Consider the following 26,672-nt stretch of genomic DNA (forward strand, 5'->3'; position numbering starts at 1 on the left):
ATTACGGTGGATTTGCTCAGCCACCATGACAATCACTTCAAGCGGTTTGATACAAATGGTGAAAAGGTGCTGTTATCACTAGAATATCGCACGGCTATCAGCCAAACCAGAAAGAACTGTTGTATATATTGTTCAAAAGTTTGGGGGTAGAATAAGAATGATTTGTGGAGGATCATTCTTGATGCTGAAAATTTAGCATCACAGGAATAAATTACATTTTAAAATATATTCAAATAGAAATTTTGAATTGTAATATTTCACAATATTACTGTTTTTACTGTATTTTGGATCAAATAAATGCAGCCTTGGTGAACAGAAGAGACTTCTTTCAAAAACATGAAAAATAATCGTACCAATCTGGTGTGCGCGCGCGCGTGTGTGTGTGTGTGTGTGTGTGTGTGTGTGTTGGGTTTTTTTTGCACAGGGCTCTGCATATTTTTTCTCCCTATGGCATTGATGGCTCAGGTGATTGTCTAAGAAATATAATATTTCACAGTAATATGCACAATAGATATAATATTTCCACAAGCTAAGCAACCACTGACATGAATGGGAATGTAAAAAGCATCATAGAGCTCCTTGTGTTTTGCATATTAATAGTTTCTCCTACATTACTGCAATGATGTTCACTGTCTGTAAGAGTAAAACTCTTCTTGTGTGAGTGTGTGCTCTGTAAGCTCAGGTTACATCCAAAAACAAGATTGAATTTCCTCAGGATATAAAACGAACACACATTCCACAAATGAACTGTTCGGAGGTCTGACCACCTTTGACAACCACCCTCCCCTGAAAACAGCCACCCCACTTTTCACTACCTGGCCTCTCTCGATCCATAACCACTTCCACAGACTTAGCTGTTTACCTTCTATATGAAAACAGATATCGGTCATTTATGCACAAATAACACTTTCAGGACTGGATGACATTAGATCCACACACACACTCTCTCAAGGTCTCTAGAAATGGTGTAATACTCGAGACAAGAATATGGATTATAAAAGCAGAAACTTTGCAGGAAATAAAAATCATTTCCAAATTGTAGAATTAAAAAAGCCCTTACTGAACAGACTGTATGTAAATATGAGATGATCCTTTGAAAGCTTGAAAGTGTGCCGTTTTACTGGAAGTGGTGGAGATGATTAAATAGAGTTAGTGTTAGTATGAGGGGAAGGGTTTTTAATAACTCTGCCCTGCTCTCTCTCTCTCTCACAACGCCAAATTCAACATCTCCTCAGACTCAGCTGGCTTCTCTTCTAATTATTTCCTTTCATCTTCTCACTTTCTCTCAGGCCATTAAAGAAAATATGGCTCAGATTTGGGGTACAAAAGAGCATGTGTTTAGTGAACATGTTCAGAGGTGGTAAGAATTGCAGCTGAAGAAAGTTTAGATCAGATAACTGTATAGTACTACATTATTCATGCACACAGCCATTATGTTTCACAACAACAGTCTGTTTGTGTAATATGCAAAACAGAGCTTGAGGTTGTGCTATAATATTTTTAGACATCCTTCAGCTAGATCTAGTCCTGACATACACTAAGGTTAATACTAGGTTGGTCTCAATGAGTGTTGTGCAGTGATTTACACATTGAACAGGTATTGTGTATTTTTTGTTATTGGAGTTTTTGTTCAATCACCATCCAGGACCGGAATGATCTTTTATAATCATTTTTATGCAATAATCATATTTTGTTGTATGGAAAAAAATCCCTTTAAAAAGTACTCTAGCCATTTGGTTCTTTTAATGAATAATTCTACATTTTAATAAAAATAAAGGTTCCAAAAGGGGGTTACAGTGATGTCATATGAGTTCCCTGAAGAACCTTTCAGTGAACCATTTTTTTTCTTTGTGTGAAGAACATTTTAATAATCTAAAGAACCTTTTTATTATAAAAATCCATTTGTCCAGTGGAAAAGTATAGGTTCCACTGACGCTGAATGTTTTTCAGATCTCCATGGAACCATTTATGCTATTTACACGACACTAAAAACTAAAAACAGAAAATTTTGTATGTGCTTTGGCCGTTCATTTACACAGCAACGGCATTTTGGGGGCCTGAAAATGAACGGGTTCAAATTGCAAGTTTTTGAAAACGATACTGTTAGCATCTCAGAGTAAACTACAAAAAACGTGAATTTGTGAAAACGGTGACATGATGCATGTGTTCAGTCTATAGGCGTGTAGTGTTTCTTTACAAAGTGACATCGCCATCTACTGGCCTGGCAGCAGAATACAGCAATTTTAGTTGTTTTCACGGATCCATGTGAACGGGGATCATTTTAGACAACGTTGTCGTCTGTACACGAAAAACGCAAAAAGGAAAAACGTTTCCGTTTTCTAGTGCATAGTTGTCGTGTAAGCATACCCTGAAACACTGTGTGTGTATATATATATATATATATATATATATATATAAATTTTCATTTGAAATTACAGTATATTCCAGGCTAATAATTGCATTACTTTCACAGTAATTTCACAATAATAAAAAAAAAATAATCTTGTTTCATACATACTGTATATGTGCAAGTGTGTATGATATATGTTTTCGGACTGTGTTCAAGAGGGCACTGTAGAAGCCCCCCCGCCTCTACACCCATGTACCAACTTTTGCCTGACTCTAATAGCCGATGATTCCAACGTGCGTGCAAATTTTCAAGACTTTTTGAGCATGTTAAGGCCCCCAAAAATGCCTGAAAGTTTGAAAAAAAAAATCCTTAGGAAAACACACAAAAAAAACCCTAAATAGGCTAAACCTTAAGGATCTGTGCAGCCAGTAATAGTCACATTTTGTAATTTAACAGTACATTAGTCTCAAATAAGAAAAAAAGTATTATAAAAAAGTTGTTATTAGAATTAAAGTCTTGGTAGACATCAGATATTACTTCCAGTAATATTTGTGATTTGTTATGTCTGTATTTATCCTAGAACAATCACTGAGTCAATGTGACCAGGTTACTGTGACCAAAGGAATTTGGAAGAGGTGCTATTTATTTATAATCTCTCGTTTTTGTTTTTTTTAAATATCAAATATCATATTTAGTAGATTTATGAGCAGTTGTTCTATTAATAGACAGATTTAAAAGTGTTTGTGTACATTTATTCTGTAATGTCAACATTAAAGATAGTAACAGCTTGGCAGCAGGAATGTCGAGGTTTGAGCTAAAATGGACATCAGAGAGATTTTAGGTGGATTTGCTGTTGCTGTTTTTTTGGGGAAAGTAATGTGTACTCACTCGTGTAAGAGTTTCATGGACAAATATTTCAGGTAAGGAAGAAAACTTGGATCACTCCATGATATGATGACTTTTCTTTCCTAGTTGGCACAACAGTTTTTTAATCAGTTCAATTCAGTTATATATATATCTGATACAGTTATATATATATCTGATATATATATGATATAGATGTTTTTTTTTTTACAGATTATTTTTTAAAGCCAATCATCTGAGCCATAAATGTCATTGACCATTTGTAATGTGTTACACTAGCAAAATGGCTTTAGATGAAATATCTCATACTTGTTACACTCCTGTCTTGCTTACGGAAGAGGATTAGGGCCAAGCAATAATAAAAAAATAAAACCATCTCGAGATTAAAGTTGTTAAATTTCGAGAAAAAACTCGTTAAATTTTGAGAAAAAAGTCGAGATAAAATGTTGAGAATTAACTCGTTAAATTACGAGAAAAAACTTGTTAAATTTCGAGAAAAAATCGAGATAAAATGTTGAGAATAAAGTCATTAAATTACGAGAAAAAAAAGTTGTTAAATTACGAGAACAAATTCGTTAAATTATGATAAAAATGTCGTTAAATTTCGAGAAAAAAGTTGAAATAAAATGTTGAGAATAAAGTCATTAAATTATGAGAAAAAAGTTGTTAAATTACGAGAACAAATTCGTTAAATTACGAATTTGTTCTCATAATTTAACGACTTTTTCTCGTAATTCAATGACTTTATTCTCATAATTTAATGAGTTTATTCTCAACATTTTATCTCGACATTTTTCTCGAAATTTAACAACTTTAATGTCGAGATGGTTTTATTTTTTTATTATTGCTTGGCTCTAATCCTCTTCCGTACTTGCTTCCCCGGTTTTGAAGGGGACTTATTTTAAAGTGTATTCTTTGTTCCCCATTGTTACAGCGTTCTCTGATTATGTGTTTACTGGCATGAGGGCGGGGCAACCTGTCACTCACATAAGATCCACCAATAGCAAACCACAATTATCCAATCAATTCCCCACAGACAAAATCAAGCCCCACCCTACTTTTGTTCTTGTTCCAGAAGCCGTTTCACTTAGATATACTTCACAATAGGGAAGAAAAGACTATCGCAACTTCCGACTTTAACACTTTGTTGTTCAATCTTAGTTCTCTTGAAAAATAAATTTCTTGCCTTTTACATTAAATATTTTATCTTCCTTATCCACAATAGAACATCAAAGCAGTTTTAAAAAACTTCCTGCTTGACTTTTTAAATGTAAAACCAAATTATACACACTTATAATTTGACTTGATGCTCTGGCCCGAGTATGCTGACATTCATACAAATACAAAGTTCTGTCATGAAACTCTAGATGGTGCAGGCTAATGGGTCCTTAATGGGTCACTCTGCTTGCAATCACATCATTCTGTTTAGGACACAGCTGATTGGTTCCTGCTGTATCAGTAGCCAATGAGCTCACTGCTCATCCTTCAAATACTTGGTCAACATTTGCTGTAGCAGTTGCAGCAGCAATAACAGCAGCAGCAACAATAGCAGTGGCAGCAATAATAGCAACAGCAGCAATAACAGCATAAACAATAACAGAAGCAGCAGCAATAACCAACAGCAGCAGCAATAGCAGCAGCAATAACAGCAGCAGCAGCAGCAATAACAGCAGAAACAACAGCAGCAGCAGTAACCAACCGCAGCAGCAGCAATAACAGCAGCAGCAACAACAACCAACAGCAGTGGTCGCAGCAGCAATAACAGCAGCAGCAGCAATAACAGCAGAAGCAGCAGCAATAATCAACAGCAGCATCAATAGCAGCAGCAATAACAGCAGCAGCAGCAGCAGCAATAACAGCAGCAGCAGCAGCAATAACAGAGGCAGCATCAATAGCAGCACCAATAACAGCAGCAGCAGCAATAACAGCAGAAGCAGCAGCAGCAGCAATAATCAACAGCAGCATCAATAGCAGCAGCAATAACAGCAGCAGCAGCAGCAATAACAGCAGAAACAACAGCAGCAGCAGTAACCAACCGCAGCAGCAGCAATAACAGCAGCAGCAACAACAACCAACAGCAGTGGTCGCAGCAGCAATAACAGCAGCAGCAGCAATAACAGCAGAAGCAGCAGCAATAATCAACAGCAGCATCAATAGCAGCAGCAATAACAGCAGCAGCAGCAGCAGCAATAACAGCAGCAGCAGCAGCAATAACAGAGGCAGCATCAATAGCAGCACCAATAACAGCAGCAGCAGCAATAACAGCAGAAGCAGCAGCAGCAGCAATAATCAACAGCAGCATCAATAGCAGCAGCAATAACAGCAGCAGCAGCAGCAATAACAGCAGAAACAACAGCAGCAGCAGTAACCAACCGCAGCAGCAGCAATAACAGCAGCAGCAACAACAACCAACAGCAGTGGTCGCAGCAGCAATATCAGCAGCAGCAGCAGCAATAACAGCAGAAGCAGCAGCAGCAGCAATAATCAACAGCAGCATCAATAGCAGCAGCAATAACAGCAGCAGCAGCAGCAATAACAGAGGCAGCATCAATAGCAGCACCAATAACAGTAGCAGCAGCAATAACAGAGGCAGCAATAACAGCAGCAGCAGCAGCAATAACAGAGGCAACAATAACAGAGGCAGCATCAATAACAGAGGCAGCATCAATAGCAGCACCAATAACAGTAGCAGCAGCAATAACAGCAGAAGCAGCAGCAGCAGCAATAATCAATAGCAGCAGCAATAACAGCATCAGCAGCAGCAATAACAGAGGCAGCATCAATAGCAGCAGCAATAACAGAGGCAGCAATAACAGCAGCAGCAATAGCAGCAGCAATAACAGCAGAAGCAGCAGCAGCAGCAATAATCAATAGCAGCAGCAATAACAGCATCAGCAGCAGCAATAACAGAGGCAGCATCAATAGCAGCACCAATAACAGTAGCAGCAGCAATAACAGAGGCAGCAATAACAGCAGCAGCAATAGCAGCAGCAATAACAGAGGCAGCAATAACAGCTGCAGCAGCAATAACCAACAGCAGCATTAACAGCAGCAGCAACAATATCAGAGGCAGCAATAACAGCAGCAGCAGCAGCAATAACAGCAGAAACAGCAGCAGCAGCAGCAATAATCAACAGCAGCATCAATATCAGCAGCAATAACAGCAGCAACAACAACAACCAACAGCAATGGTTGCAGCAGCAATAACAACAGCAGCAGCAGCAGCAACAACAATAGCAGAGGCAACAATAACAGCAGCAGCACTGTAGCAGACCAAGACTAAGCATATTATCATTGTCCAATACCATGCCAAATATTCAGAGTTGTCATGAACACCTTTTTTAGCATTTATTTTACAATGAAATGTTGACTTCATTTCACAATGTGTTGACATGAGTGCCAAATGGACACAGATGTGAGCAGGTCCTATTTTAAGTGAACTTCTGTTTCTCTTTAAGATCTTATCAGCTGAGTGTGTGTGGCTTCAGGTGATCCACACAGTGAATCCAGTGAGCTCCAGCTCATATATAATAACAACGCTCAAATCCCAATAAAAGAGCTCTTGTGCGCACAAACACTGTCTCTGTTCAAGCACGGTTTGTACCCCTGGTCCCCCCTAAATATTTCTACGGCATGTTTTAATAGCAGGAATCCTTAGGGGCCTCAGCTTGTGTTTGGAGATTAATAAAAACATTGAGCAAATGTTCAAATAACAGCATGTTCAAATCTAAAGTCTGTCTACCATTTATCAAGCTAATAAACAGGTTGTAAAAATGACCATACTTCCTAAAGAAGCATGCCAAAGCAGGTCATATGTCCATGATGATAAAAGATAATATAAATCAGGAGAGTTATGCGCAAATGGCTCCAAACCACAGATGAAAGGCATTTGGATAATGCATTTATTTTATAAGCTATTAGTTGAAACAATGGCAAGACATCTGAGAGAGAAGTCATCTCTCCTGAATACTTCACTCTTTTGTGCTTAAGCTTTTTAGTTTGGATAATTTGTCATCTCAACATTGAATTGGTCCACATAAACAACTATATAACTACAATCTTGTATTTGCATTTCAGTTTTGCAATTATTTGTGAAATTTACTAGCAATTGTTGAGTCAAAATTGCTTTAAAGTAGGGCGTTAATGTGCATCATTTTTGTGCATTACTTTAAAGGGCATCATAGATAATTGAATGCATTTGGAGCTTTATATTGTGTGCAGCATTTCTGGGCAATAACAATAAATAAATAAATAAATAAATAAATAAATCACTCAGACATTGCTAGTACATCTCACAATTAGCCTAATTACAAAGAAACGTAAAATAATATTGAATGAAACGCGTAGAAAGACTGACTGAAATGGTGTTTACTTGTAAAACGTACTCCAGTAATCTTTTGTTTATTTATGACTATGAAAAACCATTACAGTGTGGGTGCGTGCAGTATTTGTGGGCACGTGCAGGGGGGAAAAATGCATTCTAGGTAGGCAGCTCACTCGTTTTTGAGACACAGCCAAACCCCTCAACGCGCGCATACATCGCGCTGCCTCCTCACACAAACTTTACGCTGGAATCTAGTTCAGTGGATCATTCATGATTTTTTTCCTCGCGTAGAGTCGCTTGAACGCTTTGCCATGACAGTACCGGCTCTCACAGTGCTCTCCGTGATGAGTTTGATCAGTCTGGGTTATCTCTCCCAGGACTGGACGAGTCCGAACCAGGTTGAGCAGCCGAACCATCCGCGTCCGCACATCATCTTCATCATGACGGACGATCAGGGCTTCAACGACATCGGCTACCACAACAGAGACATCCACACACCGACACTGGACAAGCTGGCAGCGGAAGGAGTGAAGCTGGAGAACTACTACATCCAGCCCATCTGCACACCATCACGGAGTCAATTCATCACTGGCAGGTAATTCACTCACTCACTCAATCAGCTGTCTGCACCATGTTTGTGAGTATTTTGGTAACATTAATGGTAGTTATTCGGTTTCAAATATCAAATATGGTATTGACATCACGGTACCAACACAGTAATGTTTTGTAAGGGTGATATTGTTATATTAAAGCAATTTACTGTGTCAGGATCATTCAAGACAGCAGTTCTCAAACAGGGGCCTCAGCAAACTTCTAAGGGGGCCTCAAGATGACTTACTTTAAATAAGACAAAACAGTAATTAGAAAAAAACAGAGATTAAAGTTGTTAAATTTCGAGAAAAAAAGTTGAGATAAAATGTTGAGAATAAACTTGTTAAATTACGAGAAAAAAATTTGTTAAATTTCAAGAAAAAAGTCGAGATAAAATGTTGAGAATAAACTCATTAAATTACGAGAAAAAACTTGTTAAATTTCAAGAAAAAACTCGTTAAATTTCAAGAAAAAAGTCGAGGTAAAATGTTGAGAATAAAGTCATTAAATTACGAGAAAAAACTCGTTAGATTATGAGAACAAATTCGTTAAATTATGAGAAAAATAGTCGTTAAATTTTGATAAAAAAAGTCGAGATAAAATGTTGAGAATAAAGTCATTAAATTACGAGAAAAAAGTTGTTAAATTATGAGAACAAATTTGTAATTTAACGAATTTGTTCTCATAATTTAACAACTTTTTTCTCGTAATTTAATGACTTTATTCTCAACATTTTATCTCAACTTTTTTCTTGAAATTTAACGAGTTTTTTCTCGGAATTTAACAAGTTTATTCTCAACATTTTATCTCGACTTTTTTCTCAAAATTTAACAAGTTATTTTTGTTTTGTTTTTGCTCACAAAAAGTATTCTCGCCACTTCATAACATTAAGGTTATGCAGTCATGTTGATTATTTTAACGATGTCTTTAGTACTTTTCTGGACATTGAATGTGGTAATTACGTTGCTTTCAATGAAGGATAAAAAACCTTTCAGATTTCATCAAAAATATCTTAATTTGTGTTCTGAAGATGAACGAAGGTCCTACGGGTGTGGAACGACATGAGTGTGAATAATAAATGACAGAAATTTAATTTCTGGGTGAACTAACCCTTTAATGCCTTATTCTGTTTGACCATATTCTACATCCCATAATCTTACCAATACCTAAACTTAGGAGTTTATTGAGGCAAAAGTCATAGTTAATAGTTAATAGTTTGTTAATAGTGAGTCCATATTTATATATATAGTCAAATTTATTTGTATAGCATTACACAGAAAATCATGATTTTAATGTTTATAATATCTTAATATGTTCATGATTTATTGTTACATTTAGCAGATTAGAGCTGGGCGATAATATAGTTAAATTTTGCAACAATACAAGCAATTAAGATCTGCTACCCAGTGTATATCACCCTATGCGAGTATGCATGAAATGAATAAATTTGTATGCAAGTTCTTGTCCATTAATTTTCCTTCCCTCCTCCGCTCTAGATATCAGATCCATACGGGTCTCCAGCACTCGATAATCCGCTCCCGACAGCCCAGCTGCTTGCCCTTTGACCTCCGGACGTTGCCGCAGCGGCTGCAGGATGCGGGATACTCCACACACATGGTTGGCAAATGGCACCTGGGCTTCTACAAGCGCGATTGCCTCCCGACCCGCCGCGGATTCAACACGTACTTCGGCTCTCTGACGGGAAGCGTGGACTATTACACCTACAAGTCGTGCGATGGGCCGGGAGTGTGCGGGTACGACCTTCACGAGGGCGAGAGAGTGGCGTGGGGTCAGGGGGGACGTTATTCCACGCACTTATACGCGCAAAGAGTCCGAAAGATCCTCGCCGCTCATGATCCTTCATCCCAACCTCTCTTTGTTTTCCTCTCCTTCCAAGCCGTCCACACTCCGTTACAGTCACCGAGAGAATATATCTACCCATATCGGCGAATGGGAAACGTGTTTCGCCGGAAATACGCCGGGATGGTTTCTGCTGTCGACGAGGCGGTACGAAATGTTACGTACGCGCTCCGAAAGTACGGCTACTATAAGAACAGTGTGATTATTTTTTCTACGGATAACGGCGGACAGCCTCTGTTTGGAGGCAGCAATTGGCCTCTACGGGGAAGAAAGGGAACGTACTGGGAAGGAGGCGTCCGCGGGATTGGATTCGTACACAGTCCGCTGTTGAGGCGCAGGAGGAGAGTTAGTCGAGCAATGGTTCACATCACCGACTGGTACCCGACGCTAATGGGCCTCGCGGGAGGGAACGTTTCCCAGATGGAAGGGCTCGACGGATATGACATGTGGGAAACCATTAGCGATGGGAAAGAGTCTCCACGTTTGGAGATCCTTCATAATATCGATCCGCTTTACAACGCTGCCCGACACGGATCTTTGAAAAGCGGTTATGGGATCTGGAATACTGCCGTACAGGCAGCGGTTCGAGTCGGAGACTGGAAGCTCTTGACGGGAAATCCCGGATACGGAGACTGGATTCCTCCTCAGATTCTCGGAAACTTCCCAGAATCTTGGTGGAATTTGGAACGCCACATGGAACCGAAGAAATCCTTGTGGTTGTTCAATGTGGCGGATGATCCATACGAGCGTTACGATCTCGCAGAGCGGCGGCCAGACGTGGTCAAGCAGCTCCTGTCTCGGTTAGCGTTCTACAACCGGACCGCCGTTCCCGTCCGCTACCCTTCGGAAGACCCCAGAGCCGATCCGAGCCGAAACGGAGGAGCTTGGGGTCCTTGGGAAGGAGATGGAGAGAACTGGGAGACGTTTTATCTTAGAAAGAGGAAAGTCAAGAAGCAAAAGCGGAAGTTCTGCAAAATGAAGTCATTTTTTAGGAGACTTAATATTAGAATGATGTCCAACAGGATTTGAACAAACACATCCTGCGTGAACTGACTCTCACAGATCCTGCTGACAGTAACACGTTATTATTTTTGGGACTTTTATTATAAATCCGCCTGGTATGAAGAAGATGATTTGAATTCGTGTCCCGTGATCACATTCACTGAACCATGTGTTTCTGCTTTCTTGATTTTTAACCATCCACATCATTTCTTCGACCCCTGCGGTTTCTGATAATGTGACCTCACATCCCTGTGCAATGAGTTTTGAAGGAATTCATTTTAGAAATGAGTTTTGTATCCTCTCTGATCTGGTGAACACCTCATATTTGTTAAAGGTAGTGTTAGCTGCTAGTAAGTGAATCTGTTTTGAGCTTGTACTGTATGTGACTGTGTGTTTGTTTGCTGCTTGAATCTACAGGGTTCACAATGTTTTGTATTATTATTATTATATGTGATATTAGTTCAATTAAAATAAACTTTTTTTCAAAAGACTCAAATTCTCTTGTACTAAGACTAATGCAGTTTCCTGATTGCCCTCTAGTGGACACCTGAGATTCTTTATCGAGACCAGAGGACAAATAGACTTCTTGATTTTGTTACAAACACATGCAGAGCATATCGCCTGTTTACCTACAGGAACACTGGCTGGGACCTTCTGGGACTGTGCTATACAGTAACTGCACATACAGTATAAAGGTCTGCTTGTTACGCGGGTCTTTCAGAGAAACGGGCCTCTCAGGTGAGGGCGCCAGACTCTGAGAAACTCCTGACTCTTTACTGCTTGACTTCTTTTTATTGAGATGCATACTGTACTGACTCCTGAACATATAGAAATTCTGTTAAAAAAAAATAAGGGTAAAAATAGGTATTTAAATGTTTAAGTATTCTAACAATTGTATTTATTTAAATGTTTTAAGGGTAACATTTTACAATTAGGTTCATTAGTTAATGTACATGAACTAACCATGAGCAATACATCTGTTACTGTATTTACCAATCTTCGTTAACGTTAGTTAATGAAAATACAGTTGTTCATGTTAGTTCACATTAACTAATGTTAACAAGATTTTAATAATGTATTAGTAAATGTTGAAATTAACAAAGATTAATAAATGCTGTATTATTAGTTCATGTTAACTAATGAACCTGACTGTAAAGTGTTACCATTTTAAGTATTCTAAGATTTAGCCCTCTTGTTATGTGCAAATTTCAGCAATACTTTTGTGTGTCAGACATCAGACATCACCGATTGGGTAAAAATGTGTAGAGGTACTTAAGGAAAAAAATGAAACTGATGCCGTGTTCATTCCATAAGTAGAATAGGGAAGGCGTAGGACATACAGCGTAAAAAAAAATAAAAATGCGGAAAGCGTAAAGCAGAAGCACATGCAAGGCGATAATATGTGTTTAGAAAGCATATACAGTTGTATTTTTTTCGAAAATGGCCGATGGTTTCTCTAGATAAGTCCCTTATTCCTCGTCTGGTATCGTTTAAAGTTGTTTGAAGTTGCTGCACTGAAACTGTAATTTTGACCTTCAACCGTTTGGTGCCCATTGAAGTCCACTATAAGGAGAATAATCCTGGAATGTTTTCATCAAAAACCTTAATTTCTTTTCGACTGAAGAAAGAAAGACATGGACATCTTGGATGACATGGGGGTGAGTAAATTATCAGGAAAATTTTATTTAAAAATGGACTAATCCTTTAATGTTGTTTATATGTCTACATGCTGTTTTTAATATGCTTTAAGAGAAACCATGTGCAAAATCATCAGTCAGCACCATTGCTGAGTATTTTCTCTTTAAAACTGCTGTAAACCAAAGACTGTGTCAAACCCGCTGGTGTTTTTGACGTCACAAACTACCGATCACATCAACGTGCTGGCGGGCTTTAGCATATCATTAACTGACTGCGCAAGGGAGTCTCAAGAGAAGGTTACCCCGGTATATTTTTCTTTTGATATGAAAAATCGGGTAGATTTAGCAATATAGCGGGTGTATGATGAATATATAAATAGCTGTTTGATAATGCAGTCAAGCAAACGGCTAATCATATTAATTACCATTATGTGTCCGACGTTGTAAAAAGCGATACCATTGTGCAGCGTTTACCTCAGTAAGTTGACCGAGTGGATCTCTGAGCTCGTGTGAGTGAGTGGCGGCGGGGCTAATTAGCATATTCATAGATCCATGTATATTAAATGAAGCAAGGGTGTAGAGTTACATTCAAGCTATAGAGTGCCTCAGAGATGACATGTTCCCTCGATCGAAAGCCTATGCATTTTTCCCATATTTTTATTTATGGGAACTTACGCTACTATATTTTTTATGACACTTACGCGTTTTTAGTTAAGTTAACACAACATTTATACATTTTGAAGCCTAAATAAAGTGGTCAGATATAAAAAGCTAACAGTAGGCTATAAACAGACTACAGCACACCATGGTCGCGGATCAACGTCGTCACCGCCAAGCTTCCTCAAACTTTATTTAGAAAACAACTTTATTTAAAAACATGCTCGCTGATTATGATCTGCGCTGTGTATGAATACTTATCCACTTTTTCATGAGAAATACTTTCCAAATGTCCTGTTTGTCATTATGACGTCTAAAGTCCCCGCCAAAGAAGTCCCTTTTAGCAACTTGTTATCAACCGCCGTTTTTAAGACACAATAAAGGTTTAAAAAAATCACAAGCGGGTTATAACTGGTGTGTTTTATGTCATAGATCAAAACGTGAAAATATTTAGAGGCTTTGTTAACCATAACCTTATTTCAGGAGATTTAGCAAAAACCCATTCAAAAAACCCATAGACTTTAGAGCGATGGAACCGTAAGTCCTAAAATGCTAACTCGCTTCCGGGTTTTGCCTACAAAAACACGTCATTTTAAGGCATTAAGAAAACCTTTTCACAGGAAAACATTTTTGTCATCAAAGATGAGTTTTAAGGGATAAAATGATTGACTACAGGGGGACTTTAAATGTTTGAAATATTCTAAGAATTAGTTTTATTTATTTTTTATTTAAATGTGTGATGTATTCTAAGAATTAGTTTTATGTATTTATTTAAATTTTTAAGTATTAGATATATTTATTTAAATATGCAAATACAGCGATGCAGTGAATCCAGCACATGGAAAAGTTAACACTCGTTTTGCCATAATAGCGTAATATTGTTGGTTACTGTTATTAACGAAAGCTGAAATTCATTGTTAACAAGAAAAATAGCATTTTATATCGGAGGTTTATGGGTTGGGCTGTTTTTCAAATACTTTCACAGGTTGATATAATCATCCTGTCCTATTTTAATAGTTTTGATCAGTCACATCCACATGTCATTCTAACAAATGCTTGGTTAGCAGCTATAATGGTCAATAAATCCATTTCCTACAGTATAAACCTTAGTAAATTAAAATATAATCACGCATAACTGATGCTATCCCTTTAACTTTCTTTGTCAGCCTCCCCATGTAGGAAATATGAAATATTTTACTCTTTAACTCATCAATACAGCTCAGTTATCCATATCTTAGATGCATTTATTGATATCTTGTAGTATAGATATGATATTGGCTTGCCACATCTGTGCGCGCTCCCGCTTGTCTGTATAAAGGTGAACGAGTCCGTAAACGCGGGTTACTGCGAGTCAAACAACCGACCAATCAGAGGCCTCCTAACAGTCTTGCTATTCGTACGGCGCCTCTGATTGGTCGAGAGATTGGAAACCAAACAAAACGGGAAAAGTAGTAAACGCTCGCGTCAGACAAACGCATGTGCGGCTATCAGAAGAGCTCGCTCTCACACAGGTCAGTAGAGCCGGTCTGAAGTTTAGTTGCGTTTCTAACATGTAACATTTTCATCTTTGTAAATAATGAAGTGCATCGCATAATAGCAGCTTTGTTTTCATGTTTTGCAACATTATGATGTGTCCATGATGCGTATGCATAACTGCAGAAGAACATGTGAATGAAACTGAAATATGACACTGTGATCTCAATGAGCAATGCAGTTTAGTAGAGAAAGGTCGTTTTATAATTTAACAAATGCACATTGTGTGGAGTGCAAACGCTTTTTATGCAGCATATGTCTGACTGACATGATTCTGTGTTTAATAATTAAAGATCTACTCCTGGTTTATGAATTAGAGACACGTCATTTGTCATATGTGTCCGACTATAAACCATGACTCAAGTTCTTAATTTAACTTGCTGACCTCTAAATCGTGTGGTGTAGTAAAGCTAGAATTATAGATGCTAATTTTTCACATAGAAACTGATCATTAACCTGTTTTAAATTTTTGTTATTGAGGTTGTTGTTGAATGTCGTCTTGCATAAGATCCATCATGTCCCTTTTGACCTTGTTCTGTGGAAACAGCCATGTTTCTGTTTATTGTTTTCATTCCCAGCATCCCTCCTGCCTGCAGAAGTCACCTGTGTGCATTAATTAAGGTTTAGTGTTATACAATAGGCGTTTATTGGAAAGAAGCCACTTTTAGGAGGATCTCACTTTCCATTATGGTTTTTAAGATTTGCCTCCATTGTGAAGCAGTAGTTACACTGTAATTATAGACTGTCTCTAGCCCTCACTGTGGGTGTGGAGATGGTTACGTTTATGCAACGTTTTATTTCTGTATAAGATAATGTGATTCATGGGTACTTTGGTATGGAAGCTTGTTTCTACCATGGAAGAAAACATAAATAATGGAATTTTAAAAAGGGCAATTCTGAGAAAGAAAAAAGTCTGAATTACGAGTTATAAACTGGTAATTCTGAGAAAGAAAAAAAAGTCTGAATTACGAGTTATAAACTGGTAATTCTGAGAAAGAAAAAAAAGTCAGAATTACGAGTTATAAAATGGCAATTCTGAGAAAAAAGACTGAATTGTGATAAACTCACAATTGCAAAAAGTCAGAACTGTGAGATAAAAGTTGCTGTTTTTTAATTGTGATTTTATATCTCACAATTCTGAGATAAAGTCAGAATTGTGAATTTTAAACTTGAAAACGAGAAAGTCAATTATGAGATATAAACTTGGAATTGCAAGAAATAAAGTCAGAATTGCGAGATAAAACATGGAAATGCGAGAAAGTCAATTATGAGATATAAACTTGGAATTGCAAGAAATAATGTCAGAATTGTGAGATGTGAACATAGAAACTTGTGAGTCAATTATGAGATTTAAACTTCAAATTGGAAGAAATAAAGTCAGAATTGAGAGAAACTTGGAAATGTGAGAGTCAATTATGAGATATAAACTTGGAATTGCAAGAAATATAGTCAGAATTGCAAGATAAAATGTGGAAACACGAGAAAGTCAATTATGAGATATAAACTTGGAATCACAACAAAAAAAGTCAGAATTGCGAGATATAAACGTGGAAACGCGAGAAAGTCAATTATGAGATATAAACGTGGAATTGCAAGAAATAAAGTCAGAATTGCGAGATAAAACATGGAAACGCGAGAAAGTCAATTATGAGATAAACTTGGAATTGCAAGAAATAAAGTCAGAATTGCGAGATATAAATGTGGAAATGTGAGAAAGTCAATTATGAGATATAAACTTGGAATTGCAAAAAATAATGTCAGAATTGTGAGATATGAACATGGAAACTTGAGAGTCAATTATGAGATTTAAACTTCAAATTGGAAGAAATAAAGTCAGAATTGAGAGAAACTTGGAAATGTGAGAGCCAATTATGAAATATAAACTTGGAATTGCAAGAAATATAGTCAGAATTGCAAGATAAAATGTGGAAACGCGAGAAAGTCAATTATGAAATATAAACTTGGAATTGCAAGAAATATAGTCAGAATTGCAAGATAAAATGTGGAAACGCGAGAAAGTCAATTATGAGATATAAACTTGGAATCGCAACAAAAAAAGTCAGAATTGCAAGATATAAACGTGCAAATGCGAGAAAGTCAATTATGAGATATAAACGTGGAATTGCAAGAAATAAAGTCAGAATTGCGAGATATAAACGTGGAAATGCGAGAAAGTCAATTATGAGATATAAACGTGGAATCACAACAAAAAAAGTCAGAATTGCGAGATATAAACGTGGAAATGCGAGAAAGTCAATTATGAGATATAAACGTGGAATTGCAAGAAATAAAGTCAGAATTGCGAGATATAAATGTGGAAATGTGAGAAAGTCAATTATGAGATTTAAACTTCAAATTGGAAGAAATAAAGTCAGAATTGAGAGAAACTTGGAAATGTGAGAGCCAATTATGAAATATAAACTTGGAATTGCAAGAAATATAGTCAGAATTGCAAGATAAAATGTGGAAATGTGAGAAAGTCAATTATGAGATATAAACTTGGAATTGCAAAAAATAATGTCAGAATTGTGAGATGTGAACATGGAAACTTGAGAGTCAATTATGAGATTTAAACTTCAAATTGGAAGAAATAAAGTCAGAATTGAGAGAAACTTGGAAATGTGAGAGCCAATTATGAAATATAAACTTGGAATTGCAAGAAATATAGTCAGAATTGCAAGATAAAATGTGGAAACGCGAGAAAGTCAATTATGAAATATAAACTTGGAATTGCAAGAAATATAGTCAGAATTGCAAGATAAAATGTGGAAACGCGAGAAAGTCAATTATGAGATATAAACTTGGAATCGCAACAAAAAAAGTCAGAATTGCAAGATATAAACGTGGAAATGCGAGAAAGTCAATTATGAGATATAAACGTGGAATCACAACAAAAAAAGTCAGAATTGCGAGATATAAACGTGGAAATGCGAGAAAGTCAATTATGAGATATAAACGTGGAATTGCAAGAAATAAAGTCAGAATTGCGAGATATAAATGTGGAAATGTGAGAAAGTCAATTATGAGATATAAACTTGGAATTGCAAAAAATAATGTCAGAATTGTGAGATGTGAACATGGAAACTTGAGAGTCAATTATGAGATTTAAACTTCAAATTGGAAGAAATAAAGTCAGAATTGAGAGAAACTTGGAAATGTGAGAGCCAATTATGAAATATAAACTTGGAATTGCAAGAAATATAGTCAGAATTGCAAGATAAAATGTGGAAACGCGAGAAAGTCAATTATGAAATATAAACTTGGAATTGCAAGAAATATAGTCAGAATTGCAAGATAAAATGTGGAAACGCGAGAAAGTCAATTATGAGATATAAACTTGGAATCGCAACAAAAAAAGTCAGAATTGCAAGATATAAACGTGCAAATGCGAGAAAGTCAATTATGAGATATAAACGTGGAATTGCAAGAAATAAAGTCAGAATTGCGAGATATAAACGTGGAAATGCGAGAAAGTCAATTATGAGATATAAACGTGGAATCACAACAAAAAAAGTCAGAATTGCAAGATATAAACGTGGAAATGCGAGAAAGTCAATTATGAGATATAAACGTGGAATTGCAAGAAATAAAGTCAGAATTGCGAGATATAAATGTGGAAACTTGAGAAAGTCGATTATGAGATATAAACTTGGAATTGCAAGAAATAATGTCAGAATTGTGAGATATGAACATGGAAACTTGAGAGTCAATTATGAGATTTAAACTTCAAATTGGAAGAAATAATGTCAGAATTGAGAGAAACTTGGAAATGTGAGAGCCAATTATGAAATATAAACTTGGAATTGGAAGAAATAAAGTCAGAATTGTGAGATATAAACGTGGAAATGCGAGAAAGTCAATTATGAGATATAAACATGGAATTACAACAAAAAAAGTCAGAATTGCGAGATATAAACGTGGAAATGTGAGAAAGTCAATTATGAGATATAGACTTGGAATTGCAAGAAATAAAGTCAGAATTGTAAGTTATTTATTTGGAAACATGATAAAGTCAATTATGAGGAAAAAGTCTGAATTGCAAGATAAAAAGTTGCAATTTCCCTGATCATTTTGTTATTCTGTGGCGGAATCAAGCTTCCATACTTTGGTGTTCTTGCAGGGCTTGTTTAGTTTGGCCATTGTGTTGCTAATGAACAGGTTAGGTGGAAACTGAAGTTTTGGAAACGGTCTCCTGACAGCAGGACAAAAGGTCACTGGCGTCTGAGCGTGTGAATGTTTGCCTCACATCTGTTCATCTTTATTAATAATCTATGCTGCTAATTGTTGTATCCATTCATGCATATTGTATGAAGGTCAAAAGTTTATATGGCATGATATATTTTGTCAACAAACTCAACCTTTGTCCCGATCAGAGACATGTGACGGATGAAGATATCACAAGGTCAGACTGATACTGCCTGTCAGATTTAACCCAAATGTGGTTTATGATGATGCAACAGGCTCATCAGTGTTGCGATTATGCAATTGGTGATATTTTACTGGATCAAAGATGCCACTTCTACTCTCAGTTTAGCTGCCTGTGTTTTAACAATGATAAATCTGCTGATTGATTGATCAATATTATTTATTGATGGTCATTGCAGAGGTCAGCGCTTCCTGACTCATTTGTGTTTGTTCAGCCTCATTGCAACTTGTCATTGTGAACTTGTTTGACAGAACATGACCGTGTGATGCAATCTTGTCTGCTGAAACTATGTCAACATTCCTTATATGAATGACTGAATGAGATCTAGTGTGCGATGAATCTCAATAAACCTGTCGAGAGCATGTCTGGGACATATTTCAACACAAAGTCTAGAAGAAATTGTGAAATCGATTTCGGGGTGACCCAAAAACCCTTCATATCACAGCTCAAATCAGTGGAAAGCTGACTTGTTCTCGAGTCTCATGTGGATGTCACGTGTCCGTCATAAATTGCATGCCTTAAATATATCTGGATCTGTTCCACTCAACCTCATGCCACTGTTTTCCATTTGTTGTGCCACTGTTTTTAAATAGCAGCACTGGTCTGGGAGGGGGTTCGTCTGCCTCCATCGGGTGACCGGCCTGAGGGTCTGTCATTGGTCTCACCCGCCTCCCGTCACAGCAGGAGTTTAAAGGACGTGGCCATGGTCACGTTACCTTTGCCCTGGAAAGTTTGTCCAGCAGTGGAATGAGACGACGTGTTTGTGTTTATCAGCTCCTCTTGCCGGGGTCGACACCAAACCCCTGAGATAACGAGGAAACGTTCGATAAATGAACAGAAGTGTGATGCTTTCACAGGCAGTGATTGACCGATATATCAGCTAGGCAGATTAATCGGCCGATATTTAGAAATTTAGCAATTTTTTGGCATTAAATTTTGTTCAAAAACTGTGGGTCTTTTTTTTTATGTTTTTGCTCATCACCAAGGCTGGATTTATTTGTTTAAAAAATTCAATAAAAACAATAATATATTAAAATTTATTAAGCTGTTTTCTATGTGAATATATAGTAAAATGTAATTTATATCCAGTGATCAAAGCTGAATTTTCAGCATCATTACTCCAGTCTTCAGTGTCACATGATCCTTCAGAAATCATTCTGATATGATGATTTGCTGCTCAAGAAACATTTCTGATTATTTGATAAACAGAAAGTTCAAAAGAACAGCATTTACTTGAAATAGAGATCTTTTGTAAATCACTTGTGGTCAATTTAATGTGTCCTGTCTGAATAAAAGTATTCATTTCTTTCAAAAAATAAATTGTACTGACCCCAAACTACGGTCTTTTATCACAGAATATCAGCCTGATGTAATCAGCATGTCTTTCTTGTTGAGTATTGACCCAATAACAATCCTATCTCATCAGGTTGCATGTTTGACTTCCTGCTTTGTGATTGGCTGACACAGCAGATTCTAAGAGTGCGTGCGTCCAATAAGCAGCAGGAAGGCGTCTGACGCGCGGTTGCACATAAACTCAATCTGTAGTTGTTCAGATTGGACTGTTGTTACCTTCACCTGGTCATTTCACCTTCCTGCTGCAGTGATTTTGTGGGTGGAGGAGACACAGCGGTACCCACGTTTGGACGCACCTTATTCTGCTAGTCTCAGGTGAAGTGTGTGTGATTGTGTGTGTGTTTTGTGTTGATCCTAGCTAAGATGGTTTGACTTTGCTGTGTGATGAAGGACAGTTTTCAAGTCAGACGTGTTTTTGTCTGTCCTGAGGGGTTGAAGAAACCGTATTACATTTGACACAACACAAATAATTATTTAGTATTTTCTGTTTGATTGTGAATGAAAGCATATTGAATGGCTTTGTAGTGCTTTGGCTCTTTAACTCTGTGTTGTTCATATGTAGTCATGCACGAGTTTACAGGGTTTCATCCTGTGTCTGTGTCTAAGCGAAGGCAGGACGATTTGCCCCGGGGCAGTAAGAATAGAAGTGGGTGAGAGGTTAAAGGAGTAACGCGTCCTCGCAAGGTTTGACATGAATCACATAGCTGGCTAAGGTGACTCACAGCCCGTCTCTTACCTAATGCTGCTGTGGCTCACTGAGTTAGCCTGTTGCAAATGAAACTTGTAGTTATATAGTTGATTGGAACATTGGAATGTTTGGTTAGACCACTTCAGTATTCTATGGAAGCTTGTTTCCTCTATGGAATGAAACAATTTAAAAGATAATTGCAACTTTTTGTCCCACAATTCTGACTTTTTTTCTCACAATTGCGAGTTATAAAGTGAGAATTGTGGGATATAAAATCGCAATTCTGACTTTTTTCTTGCAATTGCAAGTCCAATTCTGAGGATAAAAAACATATAAACTCACAATTCTGACTTTTCTCTCAAGAAAAAAGTCAATTGTGAGATAAAAAGCCACAACTGCAAGAAAAAAAGTCATAATTGTGAGATAAAAAGTCATAATTGTGAGAAAAAAGTCATAATTGTGTGAAAAAAAAAGTCAATTGTAAGATAAAAAGTCACAATTTTGAGAAAAAGTCATAAATGTGATAAAAAGTCGCAATTACCTTTTTTTTTTTTTTTTTTTTTTTTAATTCCGGCGGAAACAAGCTTCCATAATATTCAGATTCTCAATTTCCGTGATAAATTGTCCTACTAAAAAAACCCTAACCCTAACTTTTTTTTTTACTTAAAATGTATTATTATTTATTAATATTTTGAATTCGATTTTGTTTATATTTTCCATTTTCATTTTAATTTCAGTTAGATTTAGTATTTGTATTTTTTAAGTTTTTGTTTAATATGTGTTTTTTTTATATATTAATTTTAATATATTAATAATAATAAGTTTTTTTTGTGTGTGTGTGTGTGTATTTATATATATATATATATATATATATATATATATATATATATATATATATATATATATATATATATATATATATATATAGGTTTTTATTAATTTTTATTTCATTTTCACTTTTAGTTTAGTACATCATTAAACTAAATGAAAATGGGAAACCTGGCAACTAGCTGAAATAAAATAAGTATTTTAAGTAGTAAATATTAATTTTTATTATTATTATTATTTTTATGGTTTTAGTTTTAGTTTTAGTTTCAGTTCTAATAATAACCCTGTGTAGGATTTGAAACAATTTTCATAGACAAAATTCTCAGAAATTTTCTCTCAATTTTCTCAGAAATTGCTAGTAAATTTCACAAATAATTACAAAGAAACTTCAAATACTAAGTATTTGTATAAATGTAATTTTGAAGTGGAAAGACTGAAATATATTTTTTTGTAAAATGTACTCCAGTAATTTTTTATGTTATTTACAGCTTTGATGAAATTAAATGAAAATCTGGGGAAAAGGTGCTTATTTGTCATGAAAATAATGTCAATGCGAAACACCTAGTGAACATTAGCTGTAGGTCTAAGTGCTGTTTTTGTCCAGAACCTGCTTTGTGAAGTTTTATAAGGTTTAATGACATGTTAGAGGAGAGTTGTCTGCTGTGAAGGTTAGTTGAGTTACAGGTGAAGTAGATTAACACTTTACACAATGTCTGATAGTTGATTGAGTTTGACCCTTCATCACTGTCGGTGTTTCTGTCACAGTTCACTCTGATTACAAATTGATTGCTAAGATTTAATCAAAGGGTTTTGACAAGAACACAATATTTCAAAACACTTGACAGGATTTTACAGCACAATAATGTGCCAGATGTTACACAACTGATTTTTATGAACCGTTGGAGGAAAATAAGCAAACAGCCAGACGAAAACACATTTTCACATTGTCTTGGTAGTGAGTATTTTCATATTTCTCATATTTCCTTTGATTTTCATCCAAAAAAGATTTTAGAGAAAAAATATAATTTTATATTTTGCATGAAGAAAATTAAGCTTTTTATAGGATTTTGTTTTTTCATTGTGACAATGGACTTTATCTTATCTGTATCTTTTTTATTCTTTTAATTCTTTTTATAACTTTCATTTAATCTTTTTATTCTCTGCTTTTATTGTTATTTTATGATTATTTTAATTCCTTTTCTATGTGAAGCAACTTGAATTACCATTGTGTATGAAACGTGCTATATAAAAAAACTTTCAACATAATTTTATGGGAAATAAACAATTAATCTGTAATACTTTTTCAGCTTTTTTAGTATCTTCAATAACTATTTGCATTAGTTTTTCATTACATGTTAAAATGGACATCAACATAAATTAAAAGCAATGCAACAAATAATAACATGACGTATAAATACTTTACCATTTGCCCCGCCCTCAATCACTGTAGTTGTATCTGAGACTGGAAGAGTTTGGTTCGTGTCGTTCAAGTCGAGAAGACGCTGTTTTCTGCTGCCAAAGTAAATCCACTTTGATGAGATTGATACGGTAAAACCGACGCCATCATTACTGTTCGTATCGAGTGCTGAGGAAGAGCTGAAATCCATATATGATAATGGCCATTTGGTTTCTGACACGCACTGTAATCGGTCGACCAATCACAACAGACTGAGCCATCTGACCAATCAGAGCAGAGCAGCTCTCAGAAAGGCGGGGTTTAGAGAGACTGAATCTTCGAACGAACCGTTTCAGACATATTATGAGAAAATTAAAGTGTTTTTGACCTTGGATGAATGTAAACAATATTTGGAGCTTTAAAATAGCATAATAGGGCATTTTAATATTATTGTGGGATGCTTGGAAATGTGTCAAGGAATAATGTGGGTCGTGCAATTCTGTTTAATTCTGGATATATGTATGATACCAGTGTCAAATTTTTAATATAACCCCTACCGTCCTCCACAGATACGGTTTGCTGTAGTCATGCAGGCACACGAGCTGTTGAAGCAGCTGAGAATCCCTGAGCTGTCCGAGGTCAGGGATTATTTCCGCAGCCTCTCCACCAACACGCTCCTCGGCATGGGCGCGTTCACCGCCGTCACGGCGTACTGGTACGCCACGAGACCCAAAGCACTCAAACCGCCCTGTGACCTGCGCATGCAGTCGGTTGAGCTCCCGGTAAGTGAACGTGCTGTTGAGATGATCTCAAATCCTGTTGCTATCAGAGATTTGATATAAAACATATCTGATGGTTGCATTTTTTTTTGTCAATCAGGGTGGAGAGTTTGCTCGTCGAGCGGCCATTTTAAATGGAGGCCCCCTCTTGAACTATATCTACGAAGAAGCCCAGACCATGTACGAATGCTTTCAAAGGGGCCTGAGGGAGTCGAGTACGTACTCATCGGTTTGATTTCAACCTCGGAGCAAACCGAGCTTCACTTTTTGTCATGTGTGTTAGAATGTCAAATCCAGTTTTTTCACCATACACATTGTTTCAAAGCAGCTTTATAGAAAATCATGATGTTATTCTACTTTTTTTCACATCTTCATCTGTCTTTAGTGTGTAATGTTGCTGTTTGAGCATGAAAAAGTCCCTCCAGCAGGAGTTCTTCTCTATATCAGTGTCAGTGTTTCTGAACTCCCTGAAACGCCTCCATCTTCACAATATTCCTCATTTAAATAATTCATATGCAGAATAAAGGGGCGGGGCCTGGTTGAGTTAGTTAGTAGTGTGTTGAGACTGGTGGTTATGGTAAGGGGCGGGACGTTTCCCTAATGACCAATCACAACACACTGCTCCGGCCGACCAATCAGAGCACATCGTGCTTTTCAGAAGGAGGGGCTTCATAGAGACAGGAACTAAACAGAGCGTTACTGACAGACTGGGAAAAGAGGAGCTGCAACAATGGAGAATATGAGGAAAATAATCAACATTCAAGCAGGAAAACCTGTTCTAGTAGAGCCCAAAAAACAACATCAAGACTTTGTAAAAGAGCATAATATGGCCTTTTTAATGTTTTAAGGTTTATAATATCTTAATATCTTCAGCTGGATGACAATAATTTACATTTTTCCATGATACATACAATTCAACCAGTTGAGATTTGCTATATTTTATATATCGCCCTACACAAGTGTATGCATGCAGATAAAGTTGCACATATAAAAAGCTGGGCAATAGTATAGTTACATTTTGCAATGAAATGTGATGTCAGCATGTGCTAAAGTAGACACAATATGTTGAATGTAAAAACTCAAACTTCCGTATATGTGATGTCCTAATATTTGCCTTTCAGAAAACGGTCCCTGCCTGGGATCCAGAAAACCAAAGCAGCCGTATGATTGGCTTTCGTACTCAGAGGTAGGATGACACTTATGCATCCATATCTGTTTCTGTTTTGATACACACTCTGTAATTGATGTGCACGTTTGTAATTATTTAACTCTTAGTGATTCAGACTGGCAAGATTTTTTCTGCAGGGTCAGATTTGATTTTGAGCTTCTGATGTTTTCATTAACCTCAGTACAAAAATGTATGCATTTATTTTTTTAGCATATATTTTATCATATTTATGTTAGTTTTATTTTATATTTCTCATTACATATTAAGCCTTTTTTACTTTTACATTATTAGTTTGAAAACAAATGATTTATACCATGCAATGATACTCAACAGCAGCTATAAATTCACAATCACATTTTTGATAGAAATGATGACATGCAATAATTTGTTCATAATTTAGGTAGGTTAGGTCATTTTACCTTGGTGACATTTAACCCTTTGGTGCTGCTTGTGAGATGGTCAAAAATTACTGAATTGTTCTTATTTCAATGAAATAATGAAATGTACTATATTTTAGTTTGATAATGTATTTTGTTTTTTCAGGGGATTTTATGGTACAAAATTATATTTATTCAGTATTTACAATCCACCTATTACCTGTCAAACACTTCTTGAGCATAGACCTGAAAATGCAAAATCTTAAATCTTGAAAGAGTTTAAGACGTTTAAGTTTATTATTATGAAAAATGCACAAAAATAAATACAAATTTTACATTTTATATGAAATATATATTTTCTAAAACTGTGAGAAAATCAAAGACATAAATCTAAACAAGTTCCAAATTTGAGGTTGATATCTCAAAAAATGAGCTTTCAGTAAGATCTTGTTTGGGCGCACTAGATGAAATTCGTCTTCCATTCATTTCCAATGCGCGGTGAAAAATGACTAAACGGCACCAGAGGGTTAAATCAGCAGAGTTCACAACATTCAATGCATCACAGAAAACCAAATGTTGATGTTTGTAAGACATAAAAGTACTAATATAAAATATGACACTAATATAAAATGTGACAATGCAGAACTAGCTGGAAAGTTTTTCACATCTTTGAGCGCTGGAATTTATTATAGCTCACGTTTACTCTTCTCTTAGCTCTCAGGTTAATAAGTTACCTGGTCATTTCATAACAACTCAACATAATAACTCCAGTGCCTACTGGACTGATATCCAACATGCTGTAAAACCTGTGAAGTAATTCGTCCTTTGCTTTGAAGGAC

At 36.4% G+C, this 26,672-nt stretch overlaps 2 protein-coding genes across 3 annotated transcripts in view; both read left to right on the forward strand.

Annotated features, from left to right (window-relative positions):
* Positions 1-7,400: 7,400 nt before the first annotated feature.
* arsia (arylsulfatase family, member Ia) lies at positions 7,401-11,627 on the forward strand. Its single transcript, XM_048187957.1, has 2 exons — positions 7,401-8,133; positions 9,626-11,627. Exons 1-2 carry the CDS (start codon positions 7,850-7,852, stop codon positions 11,016-11,018), a joined length of 1,677 nt encoding a protein of 558 aa, XP_048043914.1. The 5' UTR covers positions 7,401-7,849; the 3' UTR covers positions 11,019-11,627.
* Positions 11,628-14,640: 3,013 nt separating this feature from the next.
* Positions 14,641-26,672, forward strand: part of acsl1b (acyl-CoA synthetase long chain family member 1b) — a 28,638-nt gene continuing 16,606 nt past the window's right edge. Inside the window, exons 1-4 of one of the 2 annotated variants that reach the window (XM_048187960.1) lie at positions 14,641-14,796; positions 24,079-24,291; positions 24,389-24,503; positions 25,410-25,474. In XM_048187960.1, coding sequence (XP_048043917.1) covers positions 24,097-24,291; positions 24,389-24,503; positions 25,410-25,474 — 375 coding nt within the window. In that variant the 5' untranslated portion in view covers positions 14,641-14,796; positions 24,079-24,096. Of the gene's footprint in view, positions 14,797-20,755; positions 20,913-24,078; positions 24,292-24,388; positions 24,504-25,409; positions 25,475-26,672 lie in introns of those variants that run through there. The other variant, XM_048187959.1, reaches the window with a different exon arrangement.

Source organism: Megalobrama amblycephala, linkage group LG4 (assembly GCF_018812025.1).
Source record: "Megalobrama amblycephala isolate DHTTF-2021 linkage group LG4, ASM1881202v1, whole genome shotgun sequence".
Lineage (NCBI taxonomy): Eukaryota > Metazoa > Chordata > Actinopteri > Cypriniformes > Xenocyprididae > Megalobrama > Megalobrama amblycephala.